The 27,858-nt window shown below is 44.9% G+C and overlaps 1 protein-coding gene across 4 annotated transcripts in view; it reads right to left on the bottom strand.

Annotated features, from left to right (window-relative positions):
• The window catches only part of epha7 (eph receptor A7), an 81,017-nt gene extending 54,009 nt beyond the window's left edge, over positions 1-27,008 (bottom strand). For all 4 annotated transcript variants that reach the window (XM_068342022.1, XM_068342025.1, XM_068342023.1 and 1 more), the window contains exons 1-4: positions 26,841-27,008; positions 25,277-25,341; positions 24,073-24,742; positions 5,768-5,923 (exon numbers count right to left, since the gene is read on the bottom strand). In XM_068342022.1, the coding sequence (XP_068198123.1) occupies positions 5,768-5,923; positions 24,073-24,742; positions 25,277-25,341; positions 26,841-26,934 (985 nt within the window). In that variant the 5' untranslated portion in view covers positions 26,935-27,008. The remainder of the gene's footprint in view (positions 1-5,767; positions 5,924-24,072; positions 24,743-25,276; positions 25,342-26,840) is intronic.
• Between the last annotated feature and the right edge of the window lie 850 nt (positions 27,009-27,858).

The raw sequence follows: 27,858 nt of genomic DNA, 5'->3' as shown, positions 1-27,858 counted from the left end.
GTCTCCATGGAAACATCCATATTCATGATTAGCAGGTGAGCTGAGAGACGGGCTGGGGGGTGGGGGTGGAGGAGACACCTGTGGAAGGTGAAGTGGAGACGAGTGACTGATGCTGGATACACTCCACTCCAGCCACGGCACGGACACTCCACCCCCTTTGGAGAGAGGGAAGGGGTCCCTCAACACAACCTCTCATGCACATGTGCGCACACACACACACACACACACACACACACACACACACACACACACACACACACACACACACACACACACACACACACACACACACACACACACACAGTGAATCCTTTATTCTTGTATTCCCATGGTCACGGACAGTAATGATGACGTCATTGACCTTGTGTCGTTCTCATTGGGTCCCGGGTGCCATAGATCAAAGCAGCCTGAGGTGAAGGGAGATTAGATCAAGCCGACCCTTGATCTTTCTCATTTAGGCACCAAACAAAGTGTGTTTTAAGATCAATAAAGATGATTCCTTTGTGCCTGATCAGGTCTGGACATAAAATCCAATTGGACTTCTGGCAGGTGGGGGTTTGAGCTTGCAGCTCAAGCCAGCCGAATTATATTGTCATATTTAACATCACGAATACTGTCTAACACAATTTGTCATTTGTATTTGACTTATTGGAGAAGATGAACACAAAGTTAGGGTTTCGTCTACCATATATCAACGGTTTATCAGCAGCGAGATCATTAGTTCTGGCCTGTATTTCACCCAATCAAGAGCACCTCATGACTACCCTCATGGTAGGGAAACAGGGCAACAAATCTGCCCAAGAGGGAGACGGTTTGCACTCCTTTCTGTTTGGAGGAGGGAGCTGATAGCTCACAATTTGTCACATTGAGACTCCTGAAGCATGAAAAACACATTCTGGAGAGCTGCTGGAGAGACGGAGGCAGGAGGTGAGTATTGAGTATATCCACTCTTCTTTAGGACAAGTGATACATCATGTGACCCACTTTATTTGAAGTATAATGAGTCTCATTCTTTGACCTCGGTGTCACTCTGCTTCACTGAAAATACCTTGTCTGCACTCAGGAATATGAAACTTTCCTGCCCCCAGATTTGCGCCGCATCCAGTGTGTCTGCTCATCCGTGTCGCTGAAGGGCTTGTCGCTCACCCTCTTCTTTCTCCTCATTTTTTTCGCCGTCTCTCACTCCCCCTCTCTGTCTTATCTGTTCGTGTTCTCTCCTCTCACCCCTCCTTCCCAGTCAAGTTTCATTTCACGGATTATCCCGCCAGAGCCCCCACAGCCTGAAACGTCTCAATCACTTGCTCGCTTCCCTTCAACACTGCTGCGACCAAGAGTGTGTGTGAGCGTGTTTTTGTTGTGCATAAACATGGAATGTATGCATGCACAGTTTATGTTTCCTTTTGCATGTTAACACGGAGCAGATTTAAAGCTGTGATTTTGTGGAATTAATTCTCTCGGTGGTGAGAAAACAGCTGCAGTTGCATGGAGCTCCTCGCTGTATCCCATAATCTACTCTATAGACAACATGGCTGATTGTTTATAGGTCATCTTGTACAGTCCATGTCTACTTGTGCAGAGACCTGAGTAAATCCAAGCTTAGGAAGAAGAATCTGGTGCTTATCAGCCTTGAGAGGTGCTCCAGGGTGCTCTAAACCTCCATAGCCTATTAGCTGGCTGTGCTCTAATTGGGGAGCTGTGGGGAGAGGGACGGCAGGGGTGAGTGCTATTCAAATCACCCATGAGGTAATCCTCACTCTACAAATGTGTGCTGTGACCCTGTGACCTATCCTCTAATGATGGCGCTGCAGCAGAACCGGTACGAAGAGAACAGAAGAGTTTTTAAACTGGAGGGCCTCAACTGCTCGCTTAGAGCTGCAGAGCTCTCTTCTATATCCGCCGTGTCTCGTCAGGTCAGAACCATGAGAGACCACTGTGAGTGGTGCCGCTGGGAGGGTGTAGTCTGTCATCAGACGGTCAACCTGGTGGTAATCGTAGATGTAGTGGTGATGCTACAAGCCGAGCTAACGTGGACTATCTAGATGGAATGTTGAATAAATGTGATTCATTTACACTGAGTTAACATGAACAAGATAGATAGATAGATAGATAGACAGACAGACAGACAGACAGACAGACAGACAGACAGACAGACAGACAGACAGACAGACAGACAGACAGACAGACAGACAGACAGACAGACAGACAGACAGACAGACAGACAGACAGACAGATAGATTTAATAAGGAAAATACATCAGAAAAGCTGATACGTTGTGTTGTACTGCCTGTTGTACTGCCTGCTGTACTGCCTGTTGTACGCCTGTGTTGTACTGCCTGTTGTACTGCCTGTTGTACTGCCTGTTGTACTGCCTGTTGTACTGCCTGTTTACCGTGGGTCAGAGGGGTCTCTGTGCTGTACGTGGTGTATTTACGGTACGTTGAAAATAAAGCTGACTGACTTTTAAAAACAGTGACAGTAAATGACTGAACTGACTACACTGAGTTTCCCTGGACGGTGGACAGTCTACGGCCCTTTTGCGGTCCCCTAGCCCTCTGACCGACGTCAATGTGTTGAGGTGGCACATTTTTTCGGTAGGGGTGGGGGTGAGGGGGGGCAGCAGGGGCTGGGAAGGGGAGATGACTCCTCACAACTGCCCTTTTCATCCCCTAGCTTGCCCCAGCGCTGCTCACAGCTGTTCCGTGATGGATGCCCACTCCCCAACCTGTCAACAGCTCCAGTGCCGCCTCGCCTCAGGAGAACACGCACATGTATGTCATTCCCCAGCAGCTCTGCATGTGAACGGGACGGATAGAGACCCAACAAACAACGACACGCCTTCCTCCTGCCCCGTCACACACACCACACGGGAAAGGGGTTATCTGGAACTATGTTTTCAGAACTTATTCCCTCGTCTTTACTCAGCTTGGATTTGGCTTTTCATGTCCACACATTACGTCTTCATCTCATTTCCTCTGAAATCCTTATAGACACATTCTTAATCTCCGTGTGCCAGAGATCCATCTCCGTGTTTTGCTAAGGCATGCGATATGCTAGCCTTACAAATGTCCAGTTAAAAAAAGAACGCGTCAATCAAGCTATTTGTTCGAATAGCTCAAATTCATTTTCAATTAATCTCTGGATGAAAAAAGGGAAATCGCAGTAGCTATTGGTCACATTGGCATAATCCGGTAAAGAATGAGGAAATGCACACACAGACAGCTGTGCAGAAATCACACTGGGTGGATGAAGAGGAGGCTGGATCTATTCATAGAAGTTGAAAATATATATTTTCAGACAGTGGCATGGGGGTCATCTAGAACCAAAGTTAATGAAAAAGAATAATAACAATAAGTGTGCATGTATAAATTTTAGTAATTACTGAGCTACTTGTGTTGGTTATTACCCAGAAGACACTGCAGAGACGGGAACGTTCTCCTGTCATCACCACGACATGGTGCTCCTGAACTCAACGAGTGATCAGCAATGCTTGACTGAAGCGTTCATATCTGATGTGTGGTTGGTGAACATTGGTCAGTGTCATTTAGGTAAAGACAATAAACCAAACTTGCACCATGTCGTCCAGTGCAGAGGCTGTGTCTACTGTAGGATAACAGGATGTTTCCAGGTACGTAGAGACGAGCCCAAGTCTTGTTGTGCCAATAAAACAATAATCTGTTTAAGCAAACGTGTATCTGACAGATCCACTTAGGAAGGCTGACATTTATGGTCTGTTTGTGTTTCAGGTTAAAGATGATCTGCAGACTGCATTCATATATTTATGCACATTTATGATGAAACATATCAGTGTCACCAGTAATCAAATGAAAGTGTGGCTACAATCCAATCAAAATAAAGAAAAAATATCTCACTGTATCTCCAAGAACACCGACTATCCCATCATTAGCTTTTGCTGCGTTGCAATTATCGTATTTATTGTTGTCGAAACTTTGGACTCTTCACTGCCCTCTTGTGGATGCATCAATGTTGATGTAAAAGAAACACGTATATGTTAGCAATTGGACTCTGACGTACGCATCATTTAAAAAAGAATCATTGATCAACAGAATATCAGTGAGCCTTAACTAGTCTTACAATTCAACCAGTTAAAAGTTTGAAGCAAACACTAAAATGTAATAACATTGATAGAATCCTCATGTATTAATACAGGATTCTGATTCTGATGATTCATTCCTTTAGTTCCCGCACGAATCAATGTAATCTAAGACGTTACATGAGGTCAAGAATTCAGTCAAAGATACAAGTTAATATTAAATCATAGAGTTCTGCCCTCTGGCATTCCAATCTGTCTGAAACTAGTTGTTTTTGGGATGAAGGAGCCTTTTCATAGCTGGATGAGCCCCTGTTAGAGTTTCTCTCCTGCTGGAGGCAGGAAGGATTGAAGTTCTCTGAACACAGTTTTCAGCTCCTACCAGAGTCGTCTGATAACACCACAGGAACCTTCAGCAGTGTCCGTACATTCAGCATCATTTCATCTAAAGCAAGATTTCACTCAATAGCAGCCCCAAGTTATAATTATGGAATAATGCCACTTGATTTTCAAACAGTTTGCTGCACACAGACAACATCTTATGCCCAAAGGCAAAAAAAACTTTCAAGCAGCAAACTTGTCGATAAAGATTAGCTTTATTCTTTAAATTTTTAATGTATGGGATGTTAAAAAAAGCACTTGTGAAACTGGCCCTTATCTACTTTATCCACTGCAATGTTTCTCCAGATAGCAGATTTCCATTCACAAAAGCCAAAAAGGAACATTACTTTTTTCCAAACAAGTGCAGTTACAGATTCCCAGAAATGGTGTTACATAAGAATGCCTGATGGTGAAATTACTGGAAAAGGTTTGACCCGCAGTGTTTCTCCGTAAGCTACTTTACAAATGATAAATATATTTTTCATATGATTACAGGATTAAATCCCACCCATCCTTTGATTTAATGCACCGACCAGCCACAGCAGTAATGGAACATATTACTATTTGCATTATATCTTAGCGGCACTGTCTCTGTCCACAAACACACACACACACACACACACACACACACACACACACACACACACACACACACAGAAAGAGAGAGAAAATAACCGATTCTGACTTGGCCTACTTAAGCTACTGAAAAAAGAGAAGCTGTGCTGCTCTGGATTGAAGGATCTGCTGATTTTCCGGCATATGCATGTCTCTCATTGTTGTTTTTAAATCAACAAATTGCTACAAAATAAATTGAATTCAGCATCTCTGTTTCTTAGAGAACGTGTAACAGGAATAATGACAGAGGTGTGTATCTGGTAACCTGAGGACCTTTCCTAGAGCCCACAGCTCCACCATCCCCACACAGTAGCTGACAGAAGGGCAAAAACCAAAAGACGGACCCGGTGGCGGTCTGACATGATCATGTTTGAGAAGGGATTTGGAGGCAAAGCAGCTCCACCTCAGAGTGGAAATCCCCCCGTCCTGTGTAAATAAGCCGTCGATGGCTGTCACGTAACGGCTACACTGCCCAGGAGGATGCGGGCGCTGCTGGGGCGGCTGCTGCTGACTGTAATCGCAGTTTTTCAGATGGGAGATGGCAAATTGCTCTTGTGATCATTAGCAAGCGAATAAGACAGAAAACAGACACGCCAGCCTGCAAACGTAATTATAACGGCGTGCCAGCAGGCAGAGGGACGGCTACGGAACACATCTGGAGGACGGCGCAGGGTGACTGGATGGGACCGGACTATGTTCTGATCTGTGTTGTGTTTGTCTTACTGGTGCAGGCCACAGACGGGGGGTCGGACAGGGCTCGGTAGTATCCGTCATCGCAGTCGCAGCGCCAGGAGCCCTCGCGGTCGGTGAAGCTGTGAGCTGGACAACGGGAACACTGAAGGTCCTGGGAGGAAGACTTGTAGAAGCCACGACCGCATGCTGCCAAAGGAAGACAGGACAGAGTTAGAGATAGACTTCTGTCTTTGTGTCAGTCAGTGAGCTCCAACACACCTCCAAATATAAAAAGAATCAGACGACTACCTGCAGCTGATACGAACCCCTTCCAGTCCCAACAAGAGATGTGAAATGTCACTGGAATTCCACTTTATGAATGATTCAGTTGACTATTGCAGTATTTGAGAGATGTAAATAGACCATTACATGCTTATGGACAGATGGGCAACAGTAACCCTATATGCCCACTGGTGGGGGCGTAAAAAAAAGAAGCTATAACTCCTTCTCGCACCTGCAATGCATATGCACATGTAGGGTAATGAGAACGACATCATATTACACAAACTAACAGTATTTTGTTTTGAGGTATTTTAGGGAAAACTTTAATATGGACTAAATGTTCTTGACTCAACAATGAGGACACATACTATTTTGCCCCCTTGGCAGCCGGTGTTTTAATGAAGCTGCCACCCCCCCCCCCCCGGGAGGGCTTCAGCGCTCTGGCTGAAGCGTCACACACTTCCTGTTGAAGCATTAGCTCAGGGATAAACTGCTAGCTCTCATTCTGAGAGGAGAATAACACGTCCATTTTTATTCCCATGAATTGTCAGATGGGTAAACAGGTCTCACTTGTTTATAACAGGTCCTATCTCTGACAAGAAACGCTCCTCCATAAAGCAGAGATAAGCACACGCACATCAAGCATCATTTCACCGTGGACCTTTGACCAAGCTGGTAAACACACCTCAGATACGCCCAAGTGAAAAACACTCATCCCTGCTTTAACCCCAATAATCTGTCCAACCGCCATCTCTCCCTGAAGTCACAAATGATTCTCGGTTCCACAGAGAACAGAAAGAAACGAGTGACACAGGTAGAACATTAATGACAAAAAACATTCACAGCAGAGAATCATTTGACAAATGAATATTTAATCACCAGCAGGGAGTAAAATACCTATTCTGGGCCAGGCTATTTTAGCCTCAGAGCTAGCCAATCCACAGTAGCTTTGTGGTGTGGAATAAGGAGACCAGAGACCTCTGGGCTTCTTGGACTGAAGATGGGGCCTTGGTGGAGGGTGTCCCCATCCCAGCTACATGAGAACCCCGTCATTCTCCATTCATTGCACTGCCGTAGCTTTATTGACCAAAAACTTCCCTCACCTTCCTGAGACCATGAGGAACTGGAGCAGCGGCTCTGAAACGCTGACCATGCAGAGGGGGTTCAGCGTCTTCATGAACCCCATGTTATCCACACAATGTCATACACTTAGCCTACACATTCTTTTTCACCAGGCCAACATTAATTCACGTGTAAAATAGGTCTGTCGCCACCCATCTCAGCTCCTCTTTACACGGCAAGAGGAAAGTTATTCCTTTGTGTTTAAAAAACTTTCCTAAAACATCCACAAAAAAAGAAAGTTTCATCACTGATCCGCGTTCACACACACCCACAAACACAGCGGTACACTCTGAGAGACTGTGGTCTGCAGCCAAGGCGAGGAGCTGGAATACACTCTTCAGAGGGGGCCACAAAAAGATGTTCCTGCACAAAACAACAGCCAAAACACGACTCATTGAAATAAAGTAGTACCTTTAGATACAAGCCCTCACGCTGTCCGGATCTCGTTCTTTACCACGTGTTGGCGGATGGATACGACATCAGTGAGAGCGGATCTCGTTCTTTACCGCGTGTTGGCGGATGGATACAACATCAGTGAGACCGGATCTCGTTCTTTACCACGTGTTGGCGGATGGATACAACATCAGTGAGACCGGATCTCATTCTTTACCACGTGTTGGCGGATGGATACGACATCAGTGAGACCGGCTCTCGTTCTTAACCACGTGTTGGCGGATGGATACAACATCAGTGAGACCGGATCTCGTTCTTTACCACGTGTTGGCGGATGGATACAACATCAGTGAGACCGGATCTCATTCTTTACCACGTGTTGGCGGATGGATACGACATCAGTGAGACCGGCTCTCGTTCTTAACCACGTGTTGGCGGATGGATACGACTTCAGTGAGACCGGATCTCATTCTTGTTGGTGGAGTAAAGACGTAGCTCGACTTTTGCATGTCTTTTCATTCTTTATCATTATTTACATAACTTATATATAATTAATTATACACAGGTGAAGTCTGCATGTCTATTGGTTGATAAAAATATGGTTTTTTTATATATTTTAGGGGGTTTGGGGCTTTTCTTAACAATGCTGTAATGGATTAAAATGATTTTATTTATTTTAAATAAGAAAATGTTGTTTGACTTAGACACTCAGATACAAGTGGATTAAACTTGTATCTTGAGTTTTTACCGTACCAATTTGAGTTAAAATGCCTGTTTTAAAAAATGAATTATAATGATGTTATGTAATGTATAAAACACATTTATTTTTGTAAAGTTCAACAGCAGCTCCCCAATGTTTAAAGATGTTAATGTAAAAAGTAGTTGTTTGTTCTGTGAGCCGTCCTGGCTGACATTAGACCCACTCTAACACCACTTCAGAGTGTGTTTCTTATGAAGTACATGCAGGACGCGCTGTGGAAGTCTTTGTGTCATACATCAATATCAGCTAATGGAAGTAAATGAACAAAGTACATTTAAAAACACACAATGTTGTTTCTGCAGGGACTAGCCTCAATGAACATAAATGTAGCGTGGGATCATGGGAATCTTTTAATCTGTTCATTATTAAACAGTCTCTATTGGAGATGAAAATGTATCAGATGTGTCAGACACAAATGTTCACAAATGAGTTCATGCTTTATTTTTATTCACATTACGGCAGTAGTTAAAGCGACGGGGAGATGAGATGAAATGTACCATTACCTTGAATAAATGATTTCAGATGATGTGGCTGCACAAAATATATAATGAAAGTCTGGTCGTTCTAATTATTTAAGTTAGGAATGGTTGCTATTCTCTCTTTAATGCAGTCAAAACTGCATAAAATGGTCAGTCTAACACCATCACCTTCCTTCACTGTTTGATCTTACCGTTGCCATGACCACCAGAAATAACCAATGAAACATATGTGACCTGACTGCTGGAATAGGACTGTAAGATAACCGTTTAGTCAAGTTTTTTTCACCTCTTCTTTCTTCACCTTCTTTCTCTGGATCAAAGCTAAAAAGCCAGAAGACACTCCCTGAACCGTCAAAACAACTGAAGTCTAAGTGGCGACTGACGCCCAGACATGTTGGAACATCATCCAGATTCACGCTCTACTCCAACTCTGACAAGAGGATTTACAGTCAGACGTGTAATTACATTAGTAGAATTAAGTCTCTGAGTGACTTCTTTTAAAGAAACAACACTTTTAAATCCGGTACAGAAAGAGAAACATGTCTGCTAGAATGAACGCCCATTAAGAGGCTCTGACACAAAAGCCGTCTTATTTACAACATTCTGAAATAAGTCCTCAGAAGAGATGCTTGAGGTTAAGCAGAGAGAAGAAAAACAAAACACTCGTCTTACATTCCAGGCGGCTCTTTGGGAGCCTACGGAGCCACCATCTGTAATTTCCCTTCCAGTGGTCAAGCACTTTCATTCGGTGATGTGTGTGGGACCGGCTGCAGTCAGCAATTTATCCAGAGAGAGAGAGGAAGACGAGCCTGAGAAAGCAGAAGTCTGCCGTGTGGCGGGACGGAGATAATCAAAGGTTCCTGTGTGACGGCGGCGTCTCAGTCACGGCACACACACTGAACAAAAACCCCTGATCTCATGCAGACCAACACAAAGAACAGGGAGATGGAATTCTTTATTTCGCAAGATTTCAGTTCACTTCTTTCTCCTCTGAGCTTCAGATTCTTGAACTTCATCCAGCCTCTCACATACTTCTGCAGTGACCTGACATCCAGAGAGACGGCGAGGGTCACAGGAGAGCGCCAGACGCAGCCGGGCCGATCGCTCCGGCCAGAGCAGACCACAAAATGTGGGTTCATGTGGTTTTATACACAGATGTAGATACTGTGTCGATATAATATACAGTGGTACCTCTGCTTACGAAATTAATTGGTTCTGGAAGAAATTATGTAAATAGAAAATTTCGTCAGTAGAGACACGTTTTCCATGCAAATGCCCTAATCCGTTCCAAGCCCCCATAATTCAGACATAAATTTTTTATAAAGCATAAAAATGCATCAAAACATGTAACAAATACATGTTACGATTAGATTATTACACAATAAATGAGAGTTGTGCATAACGTAAAAAACAAAGAATAGAGTAAAGAATAAAAATGATGGTTATTTACTTTTTAACTGCTGTCCTCATTGTTTTTTGCCCTCTTTGGTTCATGCCCTCTTGCCCCACCATGAACAACAGAGTGAATTCCAGTCCTCCTTCTGAACTTCTCCAACCACCCACGCAACGCCTTAAACTCCTTAAACTTCCTTTTGTTTTAATAACGTGGTGATTGTAGATGCATTACGGCCATATTCTTTGGGGAGATCAACCAAACGCATCCCTTTTTCACGCTTTTCTATGATCTCTTGCTTTGTTTGTACGGACAAAAAAACTCTTTTCTTCGTCTTTACTTTTCCTCTTTTCTCCGTCACTTTCTTGGGGTCCATAGTGAATACTCTGAAAGTTAATATATTTACGTAAAACTATCAGAACACCTCATGGGTCGAGGGCCGAATGACGAGGACGCTGCATAGAAACCTATGCAGCGTCCTTAGCCAATGAGGGACCTCGTCATTGGCTAAGAGGAGGTCCCTCTTCACCAAAGGGATGCCAGGATGCTAGGTAATAGCCAATGGCAGAGCAGCTATGAGAATGTTGCGTTCAGGAACCTGTGGGAGCTGCGAGTATCAGCCCATACTGTATTTTTACCTTTCGTATCTCAAAATTTCTTTCATAACTAGAGGCAATATTTTCCTGTTGAGGCGTTTCGTAAATAGAACGTTTCGTATGTAGAGGTACCACTGTATATAACTTATGATGATAACATAATATAACTTCTACTTTAGACACCAAACCTCAGGCTGTGGACCGGTACCGGTCTGTGGGTCAGTCGGTACCGGTCCACACAGAAAGAATCCAGAACCTACAGTACGGTAATCCCTCGTTCCTCGCCGTTAATGCGTTCCAGGAACCACATGCGATTAACGAATTCCGTGATAGAGCGACAAACTATTTATCTTATTATTTACGGTACTTTAAACGTTTCTGGACCCTCCCCACACAGATATTAAACCACCTTCTATCTGTATTACCTTTAAAACACTCTGATAGACTGTTTGAAGCACTTTTGTGTCTCACAGAAGTCCGAGACTCACAGAACGTAGCGCACTTCTGGATGCCATCAGCCAATAGAATGCTTGTATGATGTCATGTGACTTCCTACCCCCGCCTCACGCCCTTAGTCAGCTGGGACAGGCTCCAAAAAATAAAAAAAAAGAAACAGAAAGAAATTGAAGCACAAATTGCCTCTTCCCCTCTGCCCAGAGGACGACATTTCAGAGCAAACCATTGCTGTCAGGTTGTTTGTTGTTAAAAAGCTCTGCTTGATGCGTGAGTAAAACATCACAGCGTGGATGACAGACCTGTTCAGGATGTCAGCATTAAAAATACATCCTTGCAGTCCAAAAATAGAGAAAGGTTCTGATCCGTATCGCTCATGAGCGTAAAGGACTCCGTTTGGTTCAAGAGGGGATGATGGGATATTGAGTTTCTCCCATCTGTCTCAATATTCCAGTGGATGGACGTTAAAAGTGAACTTTGTTGTTGGGTTTTTTTTTTCTTTATAATGAGAATGACAAGTATGAACCTTTCTTTCTCCACAGCCATGATGAGTCCTGTCGTAGCGGGCCTCGCTGCTCTCCTACCCAACGTGATTACGTGTTAAATCCGCTTTTGTCGGGACGGATGCAGCAGGAATGTGAGCTGAAGCGGGGCTGTGGAGACGCAGACCGAGCAGCCAGGAGATAGCACCCCATTAGAGTGATAAAGGAGGCAGGGGAGGAGGGCGGCCGACAGGACTAACATGCTGCCTCGGTGCTGATGAATGCCAGGTGGAATGGGTCAAGCGTGATAAAGGAAACCGTTTAGTTTTTTATTTCAAAAAAGAGCATTCCTTTCTCTTAAAGGTTTGCCAAGGCTACAACCATTCCAACAGAAACATCTTTACACCTGACGATGTCTTTCCAAACATATCACACCTAAACACAGGGATGGTATGACGGGGAGCCTGTTGCTTCTAGTCTAGAGCAGGGGTCCAAAGCGTTTTTAAGGCCACAGACCGGTTTAGTATCAGACCGACCTGAGGTGTGTGATGAATGCAACAAAATAATATGACTCAACCAGTCCGTCCGTCCGTCCGCCAAATATCTTCACAACCGTTGCAGATAGAACGATGAAAGAATAAGCACGTTACTGTACTCGGGCAGCAAAGGGGATGAAAATGAGATGATGACCTTGAGAAAACAAGGTCAAGGTTTAATTTTAACTTTTGTACACTCAGGAACCGGATAAGATAGAAAGACGAGGGAGAAGGCCAGTGTGAGTAAGACCATAGATCAAAGCTAGTGCTTAGATCAATGACAGTAGGTCAGAGCGAAGGGTTTGATCTTTGACCTATGCAAGTAGGTCAGGGTAAAATTTTTAATTCAGGGGTGTCGCAGGATGTTGCAGTGTGTGACTGCATTGGTTCTCGTTGGTTCTGCTAGCTTGGGAGTTTCAGTTTAGCGGTAATGTATTCTGTGTTAGCGGCCGGAGCGGTCCCTTTAAGAAGGTAGTCATGTGACCGAGGCAAGCATCTCCACAAGCGTCAAGAGTGACTCATAGACAGATGTGGAGGAGAGAATCCATTCATTTAGAACTAGACATCGTTCAGAACCGGATGAGAGAGAAAACAGAAATACTGAAAGTTCTGGAATCTTTCTGTGTGACCCGGTACCGACTGACCCACAGACTGACTGACCCACAGACCGACTGACCCACAGACTGGTACCGACTGATGGACCGGCACCAGTCCACGACCCGGGGTTGGGAGACCACAGGTTTAGAGGAGCTTGTTTCCACCAAACCCATCTCCTGGCGTTGGGTCCATCACCTCTCAATCAGATGGTTAATCCATGAAATGCTCCAATATCTGGTCTGATGCAGATCACAAACATGCCTCACATTTTTGGTTCTCATCCCAGAAATGGTTTTATTATTCAATACTTTACTTTGTTTTACTAAACATTCTTGTGTAACAGAACAATTTCCGCTGGCTGCAGAAGAGGCGTGGGATAAAACCAAAAGGTCCAGACGAGAAGGTAGCTGGTCCGATTCAGAACATCTGATTCTTTATTTCTGTTCATTTGCTGAAGCAATAGATTACTTTTTCTTTTCTTTTTTCGAAGTCAGGCGTAAAAAATCATTTGAATGCTTAATGTATAATGTGTTGGTGTTTCTACATGAAGGTAAAATCAGGTGTTCTTTCATGTAATCAAACTGTGGTGCCCAGACAGACACTGACTGGGGGGTGAGTAGCAGGTTAATGGGGGTTCCTAGGCGGGTTGATTTACCTCCACAAGGAGGTCATTATTCTCACACACGTCTGTTGGTTGATTTGCTCTGGATCACACAACAGAATTACTAAACAAATTTCCATGAGACTTTACAGAGAGATGGAGAGAGTCAGATTTTGATGCTGGTATCTTTGGATCAGGACCACCAGTTTCTCAGCCAAATACCTTGGGGGGGGGGGGCTGGGACAGTCAAACAGGAGAGTTATCCTTCTAGAAACATCATGTCTTCTTATTCCAGTGTGAAGACCCCCCCCCACCGTCGCCCTCATGGGGTCAGCTCCATTACACTGTTATCTAGACACTGTTAAGATTACCATAGACGTTCTGTGACAGCTGTTCACATGACCATGAAACATTATTTAAAGCCAACTCCTTTCTGTTTTCCCGTTTCATTTTCAGGGCGTGCGATGAGGAGCGTTAGGACTCCAGAGAAGGACGTGGATATCTCCACCAGAGCTCGTTCCTGCTGCATTAATGTAGCCTGGGGCCGGTACACGCAGCTCTGATTGGATGTGACTTATGTTCCCTGGCTCAGTAAATAGTAGACCTTGTTGTGGGCATTCATCAGCTCTGTTCACTGGTATTTCATGAATCCTGAACTATGGTTGCATCTCTTTTATGGACTAAACCCTGCAGTGTTTTCCTCCACGATGTAAGAGGCGATACATCTTCAGAGGACTTTCAGAGCACCTCGGGCCGGCGGCGCTGGCAGGAATCAGAGCTGAGAGTATTTTTTCTGCCTGAACAGGACAGCTGCATTGATCTCATCTCACAGGTGATGTGTGGACTGAAGGAGCTGCAGTGGGTTCAGAGACATCAGCCGACTTATTGGATAACTTTACTGCACTGCTGGCTGACGTGTTCACTGATTCATGTGGACTGGATAAATGTGATTTAATAATAACATCATGATAATAACATCATGCTGATGAGTGGAGATTTACCAAAATAATGACCGTTAGAATCAACTTATGGATGTTTGGAAGTGATGAACGTTTATCAAAAGATGAAGAGAAATCCCTTCATTGATACTAAAATCACTATTTTAGAAGATAGTTATGAGGTACTTGTACTTCTAATAGCATCACTGCACTAAGTTATAAAAGTAAATAATTTCAACCTTTTGTATTAAAGTAATATCAACAATAATAGCAATGATGTTGATTCTTCAATAAAGAACATTCCCAATAAGAAATAAAGCACAGAACATTTTTTTTAAAAATATCTAAATCAAATTCTATATAATGTAAATTTTATGATAAAAATAGGAATGAAGAGAAAAAATACCGTATTATCGTAATTAAAATAAATGCAGAAGTGAAATGCTGGACAGAAGAGTTAAATTCTTTGCTTTTTTTGCCATATTTAGCGAGCTAGCTGACCTTCTTTACCTCTAGGAAGCCGAAAACATATTGTCGAGAAATTCAGGACTTTACATCCGTTGCACATTCAATACAGTTAAAAAAGAGGTATTTCTAAATGATGTTATTGATAATCGGACAATGAAAAGAAAATGTCTGAACTTTTTTTTTTTTTAAGCACAAATATTTGTTTTCCATCCGATCAGAATACCAACAAAAGCAGCAGCAGGTGTTTGTTGGGTTTTTTCTTTCTCCCTCGAGCCTGTTGCTCTGCTTTTTCTTCTTTCAATAAATAAAAAGATGCTCAGCTGCTGTGTTTTGTTTTGTTTTTTTGTTTTTTGCCAGCAGACATTTTAATCTCCCACCTATGAGAGGCGAGGCGCCGATCCACCTCCAGGAAACAGTGTCAGATTAGACCAAGAATAAGAGCAGAACTGAGACTACGCTGGAGTTTCAATCTCAAACCAATTCCAAACAGGCTTAGGCCCAACGCCAACGCCGGGGCGTCGGGGTCAGAAACAAACTGAGGACACGGCTTGAATAATGCAGAAAAACAGGTCAGATTGAAAGGATATGAAAAGTAGGTTTAACGTCTGTTCTGGTTCTTCACACACACCTAGAGGCTCCTGTCTGCTGCCGCCGCTCTGAACACATCCATTCATCCTGGGTACCTGTGCTTAGCAGGAGATAAGTAGCTTTCCATGAGAAACAAAGAGATTAGCATTCCCTTACACCGTGTTGGAGGGCAAAGGAAACCCGCCACAGATCAAAGTCGAGCTGACGCTACGAGTCACGCTAACGGCTAACGGCCACTTCCCCGAGTTTGACGTAAAACTGAGGCAACTTGGAATAAAACTGCAAACCTGTTTTCTCTTTCAACTCTCCTGCTGATTTATGAAGCCGGGGGTTGGGGGGGTGGGGTGGGATGAAGGGCGTTTTAAGAATAAACGCTCATCGCTGCCCCCGTCTGCCTGAGAGCGTCCTGAAGCTGTTCAGGTTTGTGAAACTGATTGTCAGCGACGTGGAAAAAGGGCCGACCTAATCGCCTTCGGTCCGGTTCATTTGCCTCACATGAAGCAGGAGGGGAGGGGGTAAGACCGGCCACGGGGCTACCTTTAATGGAGGAGGGGGGGAAAGGAGGATTCTGCATTTTGGGTTTGAAAGCTCAGGATCCAAAGGTTTCAACCCCCACCCCACCCCACCCCGTAGCCAAAATCTGGCCCTCTAAATGCCCCCAGTCAGCAACTGAGTATTATCTGTGATTGTGCCAGTGCATACCAACCCTCCTGACCAGCCCCCACCCAACCAAAGCACCTCCACTAACATGCCCCACCCCTCTTGTTCCAGAAAGCAGAAAAGAAAGGAGAAATGCCATTGTAGCTGCTGTGACCCCCCCCCCCCCCCCGACAAACCCCCAGAGGCCCAGCGGTGGTTTGAACACCTCTGAAATGGTTGTTTTATGTTTTTGTTCTATTTTTTACGATTAAATGACGACTTTATACTCTTCACAACTAATCAATCTAGTTTTATCACCATTTAAGTTCTGCTTCCTTCACTCTGGATGGAAGTGAGAAAAGTGTGAAGTTATGTAATAACGTATTGATTCCCCTTCTCAGGGCAGATTGAGGTTTATATAAAGCTTGTGGTCTGATCCCAGAGGAGCTCCTCTGACAACGTGACCCCTCCCCCACTCTCTCCTAAGGCAGTGACACCCCCGGTACCATCAGGTATCACGTTCACCCTGAACACATGAAGACACTGTCTTCTGACGGAGTCCTCCTGTCTGATCACATCCCGACCAAACTGCCGCTAAAAGCCTTTAATTTTCTCAAAAACCGACAGCGAGCCTTATAATCCAGCGAGCTTTATAATCCAGTGCGCTTTATAATCCAGTGTGCCTTATATATGAAAACAGTTTTGAAATAGGCCATTTATTGAAGGTGTACCTTATAATCAGATATGCCTTATAGTTATTGTGCCTTATATATGAAAAAAAGTTTTAAAATAGCCCCTTTATTGAAGGTGCGCCTTATAGTCCAGTGCGCCTTATAGTGCAGAAATACTGTAAAAACACAGAAACATCTGGGCGCTTTGGATTGCTAAACAGGGACTAAACTCGGACTTGTCCGCGCTACGGAAGCGGGGATCGATGGAGATGTCTGAACCTGTTAGTGCGAGTGGAGATGAGGGCTGCCGCTCCTCAGGGGGGGGGCTCTTTTGTCACGTGGGGAGAGGGGCCGGAGAGGTGACTCTTTGGGCCATCAGGGGTCAACTGCTGCGATCATCCATCTTCTGTCCTGACAGCGTCCTGTCAGCCGCGGCGCTCGTGTTACTAAACACAACGGGCAGGTCTCCATTGTGACGGGGGGCCGGGCTGCAGCCATGTGTAAATGAAGTTAATATTCACTGACCTCAGACCCGGACAGATGCGGATCCTGTTGTCACCTTGGAAATAACTCGATGTGATCCAAAGTCACGGAGGTCTCTTTTTTTTGCGGGTGTAACAAAGTCCACCCATAAGGCCAACTGTGTGCTTTTGTGTGTGAGAGAATGAAAGCTGTTTGCTGTGTGTGTGTGTGTGTGTGTGTGTGTGTGTGTGTGTGTGTGTGTGTGTGTGTGTGTGTGTGTGTGTGTGTGTGTGTGTGTGTGTGTGTGTGTGTGTGTGTGTGTGTGTGTGTGAGTGTGTGTGTGTGTGTGTGTGTGTGTGTGTGTGTGTGTGTGTGTGTGTGTGTGTGTGAGAACGAAAGCTGTTTGCTGGGATTCTGTCCATTCATGTGATGCAGAAGTGACATCACCTTTAGACCAGCAGGTCACATTCTGAGGCCTGGAGACTGGCCAGTCACCATCCCCTTCTCTCTAACCAACTTATAATGGAGCCATTCGTATTTAAAGTCACCTTTTTTTCAACATATTGTCACACCAGGTTACACACACATACACACACACACACACACACACACACACACACACACACACACACACACACACACACACACACACACACACACAGGACACATTCCTTCAGGTTCTACATCTATATCTTTCTTGACTATAGCTTAATAAACAATTGACCCCTGCCCCACTCCACAAAATTATGTGGAAATCTAGAATTTTTTTTTTTTTACAAAAATCAAGCAAAATATTAAATATATTTCAACATATTTTAACATTTTAATCCATTAAAGAAAGCAGAATAAAAACTAATTCAAATTTAAATGGAATCCATGCAACAGTTTTTCAGTAACTCCATTTTCTTTCTTTTTTAAAAATGAAAAATTTGATTTTTTTTCAAAAAAAAATTGTGATTTTTTTTTTTTTGGAAAAAAAAAATCATTCATTCATTCATTTATTTATTTTCTCAACTACTTCTGCTTTCACAGGTTATGGGGGTTGCTGGAGCTTAAATAAAATAAGTCAACGGATTTGAGTGAGAACACAAACTCTACAGCAGCGGTGTGAGTTTGAATCAGCACAAAGCTGACCGTTCATAAAAACTGCCCTACTGTCAGACTCAGAGGGTCAAAGGTCCGGTTGGTATTTGGAATCATCCCGTCAGACTGTATTTTGCTGCTGTAAGTCTGTGTTTGAACTCCCCCCATGGATAAGCGTGAGTCAGTGGCTCCGGGTGAGAGGAGGTGAGACGCCACCAGCCTGGAGATCACTCCTCTGTGCTGACAGCAGTGATATACGAAGATCACCTAAAGTCATCCTTGTTTCAGCGTTTAAATCCGATTGTTTCAGCTTTGAGACAAATTTTAGCTCCATCATTTAGTGAATGAGCCTCCTGGTACCTTTTCTCATGTAAAACGAGGCACTAGTATTTAATGTGACGTGTTGACAGGGCGGTCGTGTCCCACAGATAGAGCTTCTGGCACCAACCCAAGCTACGGTATCCCAGGAAACAACTTTCACTTGCTTTTTCTTCTCCTTTAGAAAAGTATATTTACAAAGGGGTGCAGGATGCACAAGAAATAGAAATAGTGTTCAATGCAGCCTTTCAAACACCCTGCCTTCTGTTCACAGCTAACTGTATTTGCCTCTGGTCTGTAGTAATGAGTAGAAAGTTGATTCATAGATGACTACAGTCAGTCCTTCTGGCTGCAAACACCAACATGCATCTGTTATCCGTCAAAGAACTTCTGCTGTAATCACCCCCCCCTTCTGTTGTAACCCGCTGCAGCAAACAAACTGAATAATAACTCTAATGCGAGACGAGATTCAGAGACGTGTCGTTCAGAGAGTCTGAGTAACACTCCTCTCGAGCGACGCTTACACGAATAAACCCCTTCAACACACAGCATGTGTGAAATGAGTGCTTTTCAAAATATTATTGATAAAATACATTATTTTTGTTGTCAATTGCAATTTCTACATGTGTTGTAATGCTTATTTTAATTCAAACTCAAGAGTCATCATGTAAACTAACTCTTCTCCTCATCTGGAAGCCCTATAATGAAAATAATAATATTTCAATTCCGGAAACTCAAGTAAATCCAAAGTAAAAACTTTGATGAAGCTAAAATGTTGTTGTTTGGACAGATACTACATTTTTTTATGGAAACAGAAAATATTTTATTGATACTTCCCAAATTTCCTGATACTTTATAGATGAGAAAAATAACCGATGAATCAAGAAAATAAATGGTATCTACATAATTAAATGTAATAGTAATAATTGTAATAATAATTTAAACGAAAATAACATACATTTAACAAATATTTAACACCTTCTCCAATCCCCACATTGGAGAAGGTGTTAAATATTTAGAATTTGATTTCATGAAATCTGAAATGATCAATCTTAACATTTCGGTTTCTCCACATGTCACATCAACAAATCACCCAACTACGTGATCACGTTCTGGGCAGAGAACACAACATCTGTGCCTCTGACTGCTACCCCCCCCCCCCCCCCCCCAGACAACAAGCAGGAAAAGCCCTGGGCTGTGGCAGAATGCTGCAGTGACAGGACGAGCTCCCATCCATCACCAATTTATTTCAATCTTGAGTGATTTAGATCCATTTGGGTCTCCTGTGGATCGGACACACACCTGTCATTTGCATAATTAAGTTCTGGAGCAGTTGTAAAAGACAGCCATTTGGTGTATTAAATCCACACCTTATCAATCAGGGGGGGTGGGGGGGGCATGAAGATGCATGAGGACCTCCTGACACTTGGCTTCCTGGCTTCATTTGAAATGCTAAGTGCATCTTCCTGTGCAGGCTGCAGGCTGGGACCGGCTGCAGGACCGCCCGGTGGCTTCCATACATGTTAGCTGTCGCCGTCAGACACCGACGGCCCCGCCCCCTCCCTCTGGGGCCCAATCATCAATCAGTCTCCAGCTAACTTCTGTCCAGCTCCCTGACAGTGGAGACGGATGGTGCCGGCGTCTCCAGGATGCTGTATCCTCCCATTAATCCTCTGGTTAGCATGTAGCGTTAGCAGCCAGATAGCCTGTTTCATCTGTTTACCACCAGACACAGACCCCCCCTTCATACCGGGGGGCAACAGTTAATCATTTCTAAGGCACTGGTTACTTAGCGCCACAATGATGGGATGTGTCAAAATCGGACAACATGCATTCCCGGGACGGGGCCAAACAAAGGCTCCAGTGTCCCCCCCACAAGGGCCCTCTCTCTGCCCGAGCGGCCCCGTGGCCCCCACCACCACCAGCAGCCAGAGAGAAACAAGACCAGCAGATGAACGGGCACTATTTCACCACACGCACTCCTACCCATCATGAAGGCCGTGCAGGCTGGGGGGGCACTTCAACACCCATCACACTGGGACCACTGGATGCAGCGGGGGGAGAAGAACACTGGCGTTTACTGCCAGAGGCCGCCACACAAAGAGTTAAAGAGACACGGAGGGGGGGGGGGGGGGGGGGGCAAAGAGCTGAAAGACAAGGGGTCCCTCTTTGCTGACGGTGATGAATGAGTGGATCACAACACGTTTCAGAGGAGGCCTCTGCGTCCACAGGGGGGGCTCCTCACATGACATGACTGACACTCCAACTCCCTAACTCCACCTGCACCCCCCCCCCCCACTCCCCCGGCAGCCATGTTATAATCAGAGCATCAGGATACTGAGATAGACCAGTTAGACACAAGATCAGTGAGACCGCATCTCGTTCTTTACCATGTGTTGGCGGATGGATACAACGCCAGTGAGACCGCATCTCATTCTTTACCACATGTTGGCGTATGGATACAACGCCAGTGAGACCACATCTCGTTCTTGACCACATGTTGGTGGATGGATACAACATCAGTGAGACCGTATCTCGTTCTTTACCGCATGTTGGCAGATGGATATAACACCAGTGAGACCGGATCTCGTTCTTTACCACATGTTGGCGGGTGGATACAACGCCAGTGAGACCGCATCTCGTTCTTTACCACATGTTGGCGGATGGATGCGCCAGTGAGACCACATCTCGTTCTTTACCACATGTTGGTGGATGGATACAACATCAGTGAGACCGCATCTCGTTCTTTACCGCGTGTTGGCAGATGGATACAATGCCAGTGAGACCGCATCTCGTTCTTTACCACATGTTGGCGGATGGATACAACGCCAGTGAGACCACATCTCGTTCTTTACCACATGTTGGTGGATGGATACGCCAGTGAGGCCACATCTCGTTCTTTACCACATGTTGGTGGATGGATACAACATCAGTGAGACCGCATCTCGTTCTTTACCGCGTGTTGGCAGATGGATACAACACCAGTGAGACCGCATCTCGTTCTCATTGGTGGAGTGAAGTCGTAGCTCTCGTGTTCTCGTGACTTTCGCGTTTCTTTTCATACTTTATCATTATTGTCTTAACTTGTATATAATTAATTTTTCATAATTTAGGGGGTTTGGGGCTTTTTTAGAAGTCTGGAACGGATTAAAATGATTTTAGTTATTTTAAATGGGGAAACTTTCACACATGGAATGGATTAATTTGTATCACCAGGTTCTATTGTACTTCCCCTTTTGAACATGTAAGCAGATAAAATCTTGTAAAACATTTCTGAACTGTTGGATAAAAATTCAAATCTTTGATCAGTACTCAGAAATTGTGCTTCTCCGTCCCAACAAACCACCTGACAGATCTAATCTGTAAAAATTTAAAGTTTTTTTGGTAAATATTACAAAGATCACAATTGTGTTGTTTCCAGGTAAACTTCCACTTCTAACGACGTTACAATAATCTGCTTAGAAGGAGACAAGCGTTCGTCTTTGTTTTGTCGCTCATGGAAAATAAAAACCTTGTGAGTTTTCCATTTTTATCCCGAGACAAAAAGCGAGAACACGATGCGTTTGAGTTCCGTCTCCTTACGGGACACTGAGAGCGCCGCAGCGTGACTGCTGCACATTACACTGATGATACTGGAGTCATATATTATGCAGCCATAATGCACTGACGGGTTGGGTGTGTGAATGTAATGTGTGTGTTACACACACATTTTGTTAAGCTGAGACATTTTTAATGGCAGATAATGCATCTTAGAGCCGGTTTGTATCCGACTCAAATACATCGACAATTAGTTATTATAATACATTTTTACGAGAAATGGCGATTTTCTACTGGACTGATGATGCAGCTGGAATCTAACGTAAAAGTAGTTTACACTATTAACACCTCAGCCTTTAGACTCTCCATCCAAACTGGAGTGGAGCACAGTGAACCTTTACACTAAAGGTGGCGTGTCGCCGAGGGGGGGGCACCATTATATAGATGTAATTTTACACGACTAATACACGCTGGTCTGGGGTCCAAACGGCAGGATTTCACATTTTTAACGGTCACAGTCACTTGAACTTCTTTGCTCTGCTGTTCAGCCGATAGAAATACTTTGAATAGCTTTCAGATTGCGCTGGGAGGAAACTACTGAATGGACAATTTAATGTCAGCGACGCTGCCGGGAGAAGTGCTGATAGTGCACGGTGATTCTCATTTTATTTAGATTAACTACCCCTTAATACAAAGGCTTCTCACGCCTCAGTGGAGATGGAGCTCATGAAGGTGTGTGTGGGTGTGTGTGTGTGTGTGTGTGTGTGTGTGTGTGTGTGTGGACTGGAGTGTGATCCACACACACATTCAGGAGGTCAGGTTCACTTTTATGACCACCTATAGCTGGGGGAGGGGGGGGCTGACACGTGAACACATGAATTAATAGACAGATGCAAAACCCTTCGACACTCCAAACTGGATCTTACATGTGTATTAACAAGACGAACAACAGATGGGGGGGGGGGGTACGTGGGGCTACATTAGCGACGTGCTAACATCAGAGACGTAACACCGCTCTAAATTACATGGACTAATATATTTCATTAACACCCCTCCCTCAGTGGAGCCCCTAATGCATGACAGCGTGGCGTAAAGGCCCGTCTGCCAGGTGGGGGGGGGGGGCGTAATTTGTTCTTAGATGCATTCCATTCAATTATAACTGGCTGCTGCTCATAAGCTGCTTAGATGGAGGGTGTGCCCCCACTTCACCAAAAAAAAAAGGATTGGCTAACAAGACAGGATGCTTAAGTTCTGTGACCTCAGTCCCCCCCCCTTTTTAATCCATCCTGATTTTTATCTTTAGAGTCTGGTGGGGGCTGAGAATAATCCTGGGGCACTCGGACTGACGTTATTGCTAACTGTTACGCAGAACAACAATGTAAAGCGGGGCAACAACACGGCTGCGTTTGCCCCTCCTGTCAGACTCCTTCATAAATATCCTGAGGAGGCCTAGATGCCCCGGTGCGGGGGCTATTTGTTTCCCTTCTCTGTCAGGGTCACCTGGCCGGAGTGTGAAGCTACCGACGGTGGACCGGTGTGTGTTCTGGTGATCGCTTCGGCTCGCCGCCACAGAGACAGGAAGTCGCATCAGAGCTAATCTAAGTTATTATTTAATCCCAGTGTCAACAGAATCACGGCTATAAATTAAGAGCCCTCCCTGTAATCAATTAACGCAGATTCCAATTATTCCACTGGGGATGTTTGGCCTCCCCACTTTATCCATCTCTACTGCTGTCAGATCAGGCTCTTTAATCCCATTGGCCAACACGACCGTCATCAGACGCCTAAATTGTCATTTACCTGCTTTGCATAATGAAATCCCAAACACCCCCCCCCCAGTTGATTCCTTCCTGGCACACCCTGTAAGTCGAACGCCCTTCACCGCTTCCATGAAGTTCATTTAAAAATGTAAAAACTTGTGCAATGAATCCGTGCGACGGTAAAAGAGAAGGACTCACGTTCACACGCGTCTCCCTTCTGATGGAATCCAGCTTTGCAAATACATTTCCCAATGGGTACCAGCCATTCTCCCTCAGCGCTGCAGTGCATCTTGGGAGAGTTGTCCGCCTCCTCCTCGGCGTCGCTCACACACATCCCCTCCACCTCCACCAGCGAGGAGAACTCCGACCCCGTCACCGTGTCCGGGAACGTGGCCAGGTTCTCGATGATGGACCAACACTTCTTGTAGTAGACTTTGACGGACACCAGGGCGATGCACGCCCCCACGTCCTGGAAGGCCAGGTAGAACCCCCGCCGGGACAGGGGCCCGATGATGCGTACCTCTGTGTTCAGCTTCATCTTCCTCTCCCCCAGGTCGCCCTGGGTGAAGCTTTCATCGGCGGCGATCGTGTCGATTTTCACGTACTGGTTCTCCCGTAGGCTCCGGCCCACCTCGGAATCCGTCTCCTGGTAGTACAGGTTGAACGTCTCCTTGCACGTGCCCACCACCCCCGGAAGGCTGTTACAATCCCTCAAGGTGAACTTCAGCTCCACAAAAATCCTCTGGGCGTTGCCCTTCTCTATCCAGTTAGTCCGAAGCCAGTTATTCTGATTGGGCTCCATGACCTGACACACCTGGTAGGTGCGGATGGGCGTGTAGTTCTCATCCAGGCCGCTGATCTCTTCCCACTGGAAGAAGTTAGTAAAAATGCATGAATTCAGATATGAAACTGAAATCTAACATTTACAATCAAATTTAAGGTGATTACCGCGTAATAAAGACGACAAAAGAAACCCAGCGAATGAGAAAAGGTTAGCAGTGGCATTTCGTGCACCTTTTTAAAAATGTTCAGTTTGTCTGCTTCTCCTCCCACTCTTCATTTCAAAAGTTGGTCCCAGCCTGTTTTTAATCAGACTAACAACTTGGAACTCACTCACTTATGAGGCCAATATTCTCTGGAAGCCCAGAGTGTTTGGTAGCAGAAACAACCGCCGACGTTATTTTTTTTATTTTTTTTTATTCTAGAAAATAAGATGGGAATTTGGGGTTTTTACTAATCTTTATAAATTTTGCATTTTACCACGAGTATTACATATCAGAATAAGATGGAAACACACACACACACACACACACACACACACACACACACACACACACACACACACACAAGCACAAAGACACACAGAGTATAGATCTGCAGCAATGCAGAGCAGCAGACTCACCCCGTTGGGAGGATAGGAGATCCACTCCAGTTCCGTCTGCTGCGCCTTGGAGTCCAGCAGAATCACTAGTGACAGGAAACCAACAAGCAGGTGGTTAAATCTCACCGGGACACCGGGGCTGGCTATTTACTGACAGGCCACACATCCACATCTATAGCGCATAGAACCGTGACCTCATTTCTACCAGCAGTAAAGCAGAAAAATGTGAATATCCACACTGCAGCAGACAGGTCCTCATGACTGCGGGCCAACTTTGTGGGGGATAAATGAAGACACTGACAGTGCGCATAAAGGAATCCACGGAGCGTGTGGGACACCACGACGCGTCGGGACGCATTACGCGTAACATTTATTCTATTAAAATGTGGGATTAAATTCAGCATCACTTTAGAACAAAAGCCTATTTTATATGGAAGCTGTGCGTTAAGGTCAAACCTCTTCCGTTCCGACGCGCACCACGGTACGTGCGCTCAGAAGCCGGGGGTGTTTCCAGCTCAAACGGCCCTAAAACTACCCCGAGCCCATCCACCCGGAGGCTTCTCAGCAGTTCAATCCGACATTTGTGACAGAAACCACATTTGTCTCCACGCAAGGACGAAACCGGGGCCACGGTGGCGTTGTTTGGGGTTTTTTTTTTGTTGTTGTTTTTTTCCCCAATCTCTAAAACACAAAGTTGTTTTAATTCCCCTTTAATCTCAGACGAAACCTCCACCGTGTGTGGAGCAGCCGTCGGGTCGCACCTCCGTCATATCAATAATTATTAGACACATTTTAGTCTGTGAAGCCGCAGAAAACAGAGGATTTACATTTGGTAGCGCACGGTTGGTGCGCGGCTTCAATGGTCAGAAAATCAATATGTGCTCCGAGATTTTCTGTTTTTACGCAGAACACATGATCAGCCCAACTATAAAAGAATCCGGATCGATTAAAAGTATGAATTCTCAGCCACGCGCAGTCATATATTTACGTTATTTGGGCTTTTTTTTTTTTTTTTTTTACTCTCTTGACTCGGACCAACTTGATCTCTGCATCAATCCGACGTGTTTTGTTTCCCAGAATCAGAACCGGACGGGACCATTCGGTCCGACACCACTCCGTCAGGAATAACCTTCCCAAAGTGCGTCTCCCTCCGCCTCAGCGGGACGATCGATCCGCTGACATTACCTAGTTTGTCTTGATAGATTGACGGTGTTAATCTGTAACAAGCAGTCCGGTTGTGCCCGCAGCTCAGGGGCACTGGAGTCAGACACGAACCAGAGCCCCGCGTCTGCTCAGTGTTTCTGAACGACGTGCGTAAAAAGCAGCGAGAGGTCGGCTCGCAGACAGCCCGGCTTTGGAGCGCTGTCCTCCGCGCGCATCGGCCTCGACTGACGCATAGAGTGGAACAAAAAAAACATCCACAATTTATGTTAATACCAAAAATATGTGGGATCTAAAATATATACATTAATATATATATATATAAGAGAGAAAACGAGGCAGCAACCCGCGGGAGAGGGACGCGTCTGCGTTAATGTCTTCCGAACGCAACGGGATGTAAAGACTCCAAACTTTAAGAACTTACCTTCCTTCGCGTTCTGAGCCCCCCCTCTGTCCACACAGCAGCACAGATGAAGGCAGACTGTAATCCACACACACGGGATGGAGCTGGAGAGCATGGTGCCGCCGCGGGTTTCAGTCTAGACCGTCAGTGGCTCTGACACCGTCTCCCGTGTTTCCATTGAACACACTAACCCGGCTCTATCTACAACAATCCGCTGCTCCCCACTCAAATACAGGCTGTTGCCGCTGGGAGGAGACTGGGGCTCCGGGGGTGTCAGTCAAAGAGACGGGCACAGGTAGCGTCCAATCGCATTGCGCTTTTGGAAACGTCACGGATTGCGTGCGCCAATAGAAGACCGGAGGCGGACGCGCGTCAGAGGGGATAGCACGACGGAGGGGATGGAGTCAGGAACGGGGTCAGGTAGTTTCTGTTGTCTGTTAGGGTACGGGAACACACACACACACACACACACACACACACACACACACACACACACACACACACACACACACACACACACACAAACAAGCGCGCTCTTGCGCACACAGACACGCACCCGCAAAATTCCAAACTGTCAGAGCTTTCTTTTAAGTCACTATTAAATCACATATTTAAATGTTCATTGGAGGAATGTTAGTTTTAACACCCTTAATTTTTTTAATTTTGTCTGACCTTCATCACCATTAAAACAGGAGACAGCCACACCAACAGCTCCAGATCAATGTTCATCACACAGTGACATAAAAATGTCTATAATACTATTTAACAGCTGATTTAGATGGAAGACGTGCATCATTACAGTAAATTATATTCTAAACACTTTCCTAACATTTTTTAACATCTGAAATGACTAGAAAACAATGGAGTTGAGGAACCTGTGGAATAATAATGTATTCTGATAGAACATCTGGGTTTGCTTCTGACAGTAAATTAGTGTTTTGGGCAGCTGGTCGGGAAAATGATCTGGATCCTCTTTAAATCAAACATGGTCATAAATATGAGTTGACTAAACACGTTGGGGGTTTTTTTTTAATCAAAA

Source organism: Antennarius striatus, chromosome 19 (assembly GCF_040054535.1).
Source record: "Antennarius striatus isolate MH-2024 chromosome 19, ASM4005453v1, whole genome shotgun sequence".
NCBI lineage: Eukaryota > Metazoa > Chordata > Actinopteri > Lophiiformes > Antennariidae > Antennarius > Antennarius striatus.
This window is presented reverse-complemented; position numbering and strand designations above follow the sequence as displayed.